Consider the following 8,629-nt stretch of genomic DNA (forward strand, 5'->3'; position numbering starts at 1 on the left):
GAACGCCAAAGGTCATTGCACGGACCTCAGCAGAAAAACACCCAGGAATGGATTTTTCCTCATCCGCTTCGTTTCCTGTGTCAGAGTTTTCATGGCTCTCCCCACAACGGGGGGAAAACTCACCTCCAGAATAAAAACGCAGTCCTGCTGAGGGTGCATTATCCTCCAGGAAGCCACGAGTGTGGAAACCTAGAAAACCCTTCAGAGGGATCCGCCTGGTGCTGGAGTTATCACACACCTTTAAGGAACAATGGAACATTCCTTTGTTCTCATTAACTGGACCGTGGAGCAGTTTGTGAGTTCATGTCCGGATGAACGGAAAGCGATGCCGAACACACAGAGTGCCCAGAGAAACTGTTTCATTCATAAATCTGCCAGCACTTAAACAGTGTCAGTCTCCACCATGAGAACGTCTATCATATCCACGGGGGATCGGTACTGAGTGCCATGGTCACTTTAGTGCCTTTGTCACATTAGTGGGTGCACTCACTTCTCACCACATTCTGTCCACACTGGTCCTGAAGACAGCAGAGTCCTGAACCATTCGCTCATAATTCTCCTTATGCTCTAAGGACACTGAGACCAGCGAACGTGTTTTCATGCTTTTTCCCACACCTAAATGGCTTTGCCCACATTTGATGAGACACAAAATGCCCTCTCACCCTCCTTAAAATGAACCCTGAGCTAATCTGAGAAATTTGCATTTACAGAGACCAGTCAGCAGGAAATCAGACAGGGCTTTATTTGGTTGTACGTCGTACCGCATTGCACTACATTACGAACCAAGAGGCTAAAACCAAACATACAGCAGAGGTTCATTTGAGCTTTTTTATAGCAACTACAGCCTCTTCTAGGGGCGACTGCATCGTGTGCGATGAGAAAGCACTTTATCTATACCTAACCCTACAGCACACAACAATACAGATGATAGAAGTATATTATTCTAAAAGGGATCATAACCTGGATGAGTAAGCAGGACTCCGCTCTAGAGACCGACTGCTCAACCACCTCCTCGTCTCTCTTGCACCACAGACAGCTTGAGGACTACCTGCTATACTGCAGCGAGCCCCATAATCCCCCATCAGGGCTCAGCACGCCGCCACACCGATAACTGTGAAGTGTCTTTATGAGATCGTAAGAATGAACAAGTGCAAACAAGGCAATATGTGTATTTTAATTTTGTTAATGAACACAGACCTGCGGACACTCCAACACTGGAGTGGGAATGTGCTGTTCCTGGGTGTGCTGAAGTTACAGGGGGGGATTAATGGTACATCAGAAGTCGTCCTGGAAATATGCTCGATGGCTTTAACTGGATTGGCTAAAACTCAACTGCATGTCCTGCTGTCTGTAGGAGGCGCTGTTCAATGCCAAAACAGCAAAGCTCGGTTAAAAAGAACAAACGTTCTTTTTAAAAGTCACTTATAGATACTTTCAGAGATTAATAAGGATGGAAAGTGTTCTGAGGTGTTCAGTGATTTCAGTGGTGGGTCCTGAATTAATAATGAAAAGCCTAACATTCAGATTTTTTACTTTAATTTACGGAGATTTAAGTATGTTGTGCAGACATTTACTTAATTTCTGAAGTGCTTATTTTGGTGTCCTGCAGACTGGTTGGTTGTGCTCACACTCTTTATACAAACAGCCTTTTATAGTGGGGTTCTGATCACTTCTAAAGCATTTTTGCACATTTTCTACACATTCAGTAAATAAAAAACAAAGCAATCCATTTATTTGTCTATTTACACCAACCAAGGAGTATACTCATCCTAAATCAAATCAAATCAAAATCAAATGCAGTATTTGATGAAAATATGATGAATATATTGGTTAGATATTCATATTTCTCATTTGATGAGTAATATTAAGATGCGTGGTGTGAAGCAGTGATGGTCTAGCACCTCGCTATGACACAGTCTCGACACAGTCTCACCGCCATCTCACCGTCACTCCCACACAACAGGCAGGAGCAGGAGAAGCTGCAGTGGACCAATCAAGGCTCAGACCATTGACGGAGCCGCAAATGATCGCCAGCCTAAGTTTGGCAAAGGTCATTTCACAGAGAGCCAATTGGTTAGGTCAGTGCCATGCAGGAGACACACAGGCTCACATGAGAATTAATGACTGAAGAGAGCCCAGCAGGTCTGTGCAGCTAGACAGGTCTGTTCAGCTAGACAGGTCTGTGCAGCTGGACAGGTCTGTGCAGTCAGGCAGGTCTGCGCAGCTGGGCAGGTCTGTGCAGTCGGGCAGGTCTGCGCAGCTGGACAGGTCTGTGAAGTCAGGCAGGTCTGCGCTGCGTGGCAGGTCTGCACAACTGTGGCACTTCAGCCCCTGACTGTTTGACCTTCACATGCAGCAAAAATGGTACAAATTAAGCCGCCTATAAAGATGGAGATGGCTTCACCCCACCAGAACTCCAAAATGCTCCGCACTCCAGTACAGAAGCTGTTTAATAAACGCAGCACACTCCCTTCAAAGGTTCTGCTCCACTCAGCTCAACCCAAATCCTTTCAACATTGCATCATCAAAGTTACAATAGTTGCAGAACACACTCCCCCCAGACTCCAGAACTGCACAAAACCAGAAGAAGGAGAAAAGGAAGTGTACTGGAACCGAGACCTCTGGGATAACAGATGGTCACCCGCTCCTTTGGAAACACAAGACGCGGTCGCTTTAACAGGGTCATAGGTGCCCGTCTGACGCCCCACGAACGTCCCCATCACCCCATGCCATCTGGAGCCTGGTCTCCCTTCACAATCTGCTCAAGACTCTCACAGCATTACACACTAAACGGTCTTTCCCGGTACTAGAGAGAATTTTGAATATTATTTTCTCTTTTGCACAGCTAAAAAGGCTATTGTAACATAATTAAAAAATGCTTGTTAATTTGAGTGAAATGCTATGAAATAGCAGTAGGAGAGGCAGTGCTCATGGGAGATCCGTCCAGACCGGACAAACAGCTCCGTCTAGAATCCATAGAGAGGCGTCTGATTACACATCAAAGTGATGACAATGGAGAAAACAGCATCCTCGGCAGGAAAGACCATCTTGAGCAAAACAAAGTGGTGAATTGGCGGCATTCTCGTCATTAGACTGAAGTGTGATAATTATCAGCAAAAATGGCAGTGAAGCCCCACTGCGGTCCAGTCATTAGTCATCTGGCACGTGGTCTATTGTACAACAAAAGGAATATAATGTCCAACCCTGTGGAGGAAGCAGCTCCCCTTTAGGACAGCACCTTGTGCACAGACCTTGTGATGGTCCCATGAGGGCAAATCTTCAGGTGTGCTATCACCAAAACAAGGCGATCATTATAGTGCCTCACCAGAACAAAGAGACATGCCCAGCGGAAAATGGACCGGATGTAAGTGATCGCCAGACTTCCTGCTACAGAAGAGCTGATCCGTGCGGCACCTGGCAGGGTCAGAATAGGAGCCCGGTTTAACGTGGAGGGCTTTCCAGAGGTTAGCACCCCTCACCGAGCATGCAGGAGAGCAGTCTGGACTCTGCAAACGTCCTGATGAATATTTCATGGCCCTGGAGAAGAGGGCGTGGGCTGAGCTGACACGGCCCCGGCTGACGAGGGGGAGGTGGAGACAGGCTGTAAGGGGAGACGGTGGGGGATATAGAGGGTGGAGCAGGGGAGGGTGGAGCAGCTCGGGGGCCACGCCACACACCCTGACAGGAGGCTCCGCTCCACCCGCTCCGGGGCCACGGGGCACCAGACTCGCTAACCAGCGCACAGTCAGACTGGCCCCACCAACACACTGCTCCAATCACTGGATGTGTGGAGGGTATGAGGGGTGTGTGTGTGTGTGTGTGTGTGTGTGGGGGGGGTAATGTGGGGTGGTGACTGGCTGCACAGTTTGATTTCTTAATTCCAGACACAACCTTCAGTTATTCATCCCACAGCTGAAGTAGAATTGGGCTTTTTAACTGAGTAGTGTAGTAGCTGCCTGTGTTTGCTAATGCTAAGTGTATTTCATGATGAAGAATGTCTTCTCCTACATGGAATTCAAAGTGAAGGACTTCAGGGAATGTGTAGTGAAGAATCCCAACTTCCATGCAGTATTCCATTTTGTGTCAGTTTTTTAAGGCTGGATGTATTTAAACCTGCAAACTGCAGTGGTGCTAAATGTAAATGGATGTAATCTCTGGTAGAAGCAGAGACGCGTGTCCAAAGCACCACACTGCAGTTAAAACAGACAGAACGGGGGAAACGTGGGTCCATCATTTCAGGTAAAGGAACCTTGGTGAACTGGAGATGGAGAACCCTCCGCCCACGTGGTGTCCTCCGCCCACGCTGTGTCCTCCGCCCACGCTGTGTCCTCCGCCCACGTGGTGTCCTCCGCCCACGTTGTGTCCTCCGCCCACGCTGTGTCCTCCGCCCACGTTGTGTCCTCCGCCCACGTGGTGTCCTCCGCCTACGTGGTGTCCTCCTCCCACGTGGTGTCCTCCGCCCACGCTGTGTCCTCCGCCCACGTTGTGTCCTCCTCCCACGTGGTGTCCTCCGCCTACGTGGTGTCCTCCTCCCACGTGGTGTCCTCCGCTCACGTGGTGTCCTCCGCCTACGTGGTGTCCTCCGCTTACGTGGTGTCCTCAACCCACGTGGTATCCTCCGCCCACGTTGTGTCCTCCGCCCACGTGGTGTCCTCCGCCCACGTTGTGTCCTCCGCCCACGTGGTGTCCTCCGCTCACGTGGTGTCCTCCGCCCACGTGGTGTCCTCCGCCCACGTGGTGTCCTCCGCCCACGTTGTGTCCTCCACCCACGTGGTGTCCTCCGCCCACGTGGTGTCCTCCGCCCACGTTGTTTCCTCACAGCACTCAAGGGTCTGTGCCAACACGCGTTCCTCTTACCTCACTTTTTAATGATTTTATAATTCATGTGTTTTATATATCATTAAAATGTATATCTGCCCTTTCAAAAAAGCTTATTCCATACTTGATTTATCTCATTTTACAGAAACAATCCTAATCAGAACATTTGGAATTAGTTTAGATTTCTATTTCTTTATAAAAGGCAATTGATTTTTACAGAGATTTCTAACTAACACCTTTATCAGCTGGGCACATGGAGGAGGCAAAGAGCACAGCCCCATGGGTAATGACCCAGTCCAGCAGCACAGCCCCATGGGTAATGACCCAGTCCAGCAGCACAGCCCCATGGGTAATGACCCGGTCCAGCAGCATAGCCCCATGGGTAATGACCCGGTCCAGCAGCACAGCCCCATGGGTAATGACCCAGCACAACACCCAGTCCACTCTGTGCAGTCTTTTAAACACAGATGGCATCATTTCATATTTCTAGAAGACATTTCTTCAAATTGCAATCAAAGGTTTATTATAAATTATAAGTGTTCTGCAGAAATCCATGATTGCTCCCCAAACGTCTAATCCTATAGATATCACCCAATTAGATCTCTCAAAAAATAGCTTTGGATAGAATTACTGTTGTCATTATTGCTCTTATTTGCATATTTGAGACCTCACAGCTTGTGATGAAATCAATTTTCACCTTCACTGCTTCAGCTGTGTTTGCACCCCCCCCCCCCCCCCCCCCCCCCACCCAACCCACAGTGCGGCACTTGTCAGGTGTTCTCTGACTCAGTCAATTCAGCACTTTTCCTTTTTACCTTCTTTAGTATTATTAAATATGGAACATTGGAAGTACCTGAGCATTTTGACAGGCTGCACTGATACGTCACTACAAATTTCTTCAAGATGGCCTCTGAAATTACTTTGGCAATCATGAGAGCCCACTGTGTGTCAAGTGTTAGGATCTAATTCTGATGATGAGTGTTAGGTTCTAATTCTGATGATGAGTGTTAGGTTCTAATTCTGATGATGGGTGTTGGGTTCTAATTCTGATGATGAGTGTTAGGTTCTAATTCTGATTATGAGTGTTAGGTTCTAATTCTGATGATAAGTGTTAGGTTCTAATTCTGATGATGGGTGTTAGGTTCTAATTCTGATGATGGGTGTTAGGATCTAATTCTGATGATGGGTGTTGGGTTCTAATTCTGATGATGAGTGTTAGGTTCTAATTCTGATGATGGGTGTTAGGTTCTAATTCAGATGATGAGTATTAGGTTCTAATTCAGATGATGAGTGTTAGGTTCTAATTCTTATGATGGGTGTTGGGTTCTAATTCAGATTATGAGTGTTAGGTTCTAATTCAGATAATGAGTGTTAGGTTCTAATTCTGATGATGGGTGTTAGGTTCTAATTCAGATGATGAGTGTTAGGTTCTAATTCTGATGATGGGTGTTGGGTTCTAATTCTGATGATGAGTGTTAGGTTCTAATTCTGATGATGAGTGTTAGGTTCTAATTCTGATGATGGGTGTTAGGTTCTAATTCAGATGATGAGTGTTAGGTTCTAATTCTGATGATGGGTGGTAGGTTCTAATTCTGATGATGAGTGTTAGGTTCTAATTCTGATGATGAGTGTTAGGTTCTAATTCTGATGATGGGTGTTAGGTTCTAATTCTGATGATGGGTGTTGGGTTCTAATTCATATGATGGGTGTTAGGTTCTAATTCAGATGATGAGTGTTAGGTTCTAATTCAGATTATGAGTGTTAGGTTCTAATTCTGATTATGAGTGTTAGGTTCTAATTAAAATGTTCTAATTTGGATGATGACTGTTCTAATTCACTGATCATTCACTTTACTGTCTCTTTGAACCATTTAGCATCTGACGTTCCAGAGTCTCATCATTCTGTTCACATCTGTTGATGTGTAAACATGTAGTGGCTATTTTCACAACAGTGAGTTAATGTTGAGTAAGATTTTGTGTAAGGGGTTTAAAGAGTCACATAATCACATTCTGTGGTCATAAACCCATTTCGAGTATCAGCACAGGGAAAGAAAATACATGGATATGTATTTGAGCCTGAGATAAGAAATATGGCCTGCAGTATTTTTTCCATAGACATGCAAAGATTTTTGTAAGCAACAACACCTAGTTTGCACACAGCTGGTCCAACAGTCTACATTACGCATATAGCCTAATCACAACGTCCTTATAAATCAATATAACCCTTGAGCAAGTTTTAAACAGAAGGTAGGTTTACTACTATAATAATTACAAACTCAGCATGTGTGAGATTACTTAAGTATTTAACGAGTTCTGACTCCTTACCGAACCTCCCATTCAGCCCAATAGTCTAATTATACAGGCTCCGAATTCACCCTCGCAATTAGCGCTTTACGGTACCGAGGGAACAACCCCTCCTTCTGGGTACGTGCGGAAATACAAGGTTAAATAAGTCCATTGGTCAACAGGCTTCTTCACAATAGCGAAAATACGCGATTCGTCTAATCTCCAGTCTAAAACACACAACAGCGGTGTGTGTCCACGGCGCCAGCACGCACACACACACACACACCGCCTCATGCACGATGGCCACCGCGTCACATCACATCACACATGAGGACGGCGCTGGTTCCGAGATTGCGTCTACACACAACAGTAGTAAGAAAACAGCACGCAAGCACTATAGTCGGTGTAAATGTCAGAGCATCGTGTCCCAGCCTGCGACTCCCTCCATGTCATGCACGCCCCTCTCACACGAATTTGAATTCAAACGTGGATCCGTGCAGGACAACCCTTCATCTGCGAGGCTATCACGTGTGTATTTCACGCTGACATTTTCATTTAATATAATTAACCAACGGTTTGACAATGATGATCGATTGACGGTGAATGGTTTTAATAGCGCATAAAATCCTCTAAGAGCCATTTGTCATCCCGGGAGCGGTGGAGAGTGTGTGTGCACGCTGGTAATACGCCTTGTGTCTGCGCGTCTCTCCTGGCCTGGCCACACAATACATCTCCACGCGAATGGGCTTTCACTCTTTATTCATGCGCCCATTTTAGGAAAAATGAAAGAGATTCGCACATCGGCACACGTCAAACGGGAGAGCATAAAACCCCAGGCCAGCGTTAATAACACCATCCCTCAGACAATTAGACATCCTGCACTTCGACTCACCTTGAGCTGACGTTCCTCGGGTGCTGAATACACTTGCTATCAAAGTGGCCACATACCAAATCATAGTACTATTGCCAACCACAAATAATAGCTCAAAGTGCCCCTTCCGATAATTTGCTCATATTCAAATTCCTGGCACCGCTCCGCGTCCGTCCGACGGCCGGATGTTCATATCCTGCGCTCGGTCCGTTCAGCGGGTCCCTTCATGCCGCCCCAGCCCGTCCTCCCTGTGCATCCTCCCCGAACTCAGCGCACCTGCACCAGCGCGTTTGTGGAAGACGGAGACGCTCGAGCGCAAAGCGACACCGAGTGTGGGAATGTAGCCGCCGGGCCCGCCTCCTCCGCCGTGTGATTGGCTGCCGTCCCGGGGCTTTGGGGCGTGTATTGGTTAATCACCCGCCCCCTGGTAGTGAAACGGCGTGGCAGACGCTCCTATTCAAGGTGAGTTGGAGCGTGCCAGTGCAACCGCAGTATCATGCGCACTGACACACACTCGAGTCCGCGCCTTTATATATTCTCCGTTTTGTCTCTGTTTGCAACCGACCGTCGCTGCACTTTGCGTTACAAACCACCGCAGGGAGGATGCGATCCCCTCCATCGCTCTCCGCACCCGCGGATAACGTGATTTCGAGCC

General features: G+C 47.2%; 1 protein-coding gene across 1 annotated transcript in view; it reads right to left on the reverse strand.

Moving 5' to 3' along the window:
* LOC143477769 (protein turtle homolog B-like) overlaps positions 1-8,309 on the reverse strand; it is a 47,476-nt gene extending 39,167 nt beyond the window's left edge. Inside the window, 1 exon segment of the mRNA XM_076976516.1 lies at positions 7,996-8,309. Within this exon segment, the coding sequence (XP_076832631.1) occupies positions 7,996-8,059 (64 nt within the window). The 5' untranslated portion in view covers positions 8,060-8,309.
* Positions 8,310-8,629: the final 320 nt, after the last annotated feature.

This window comes from Brachyhypopomus gauderio, chromosome 16, assembly GCF_052324685.1.
Source record: "Brachyhypopomus gauderio isolate BG-103 chromosome 16, BGAUD_0.2, whole genome shotgun sequence".
In the NCBI taxonomy this organism is placed as follows: domain Eukaryota; kingdom Metazoa; phylum Chordata; class Actinopteri; order Gymnotiformes; family Hypopomidae; genus Brachyhypopomus; species Brachyhypopomus gauderio.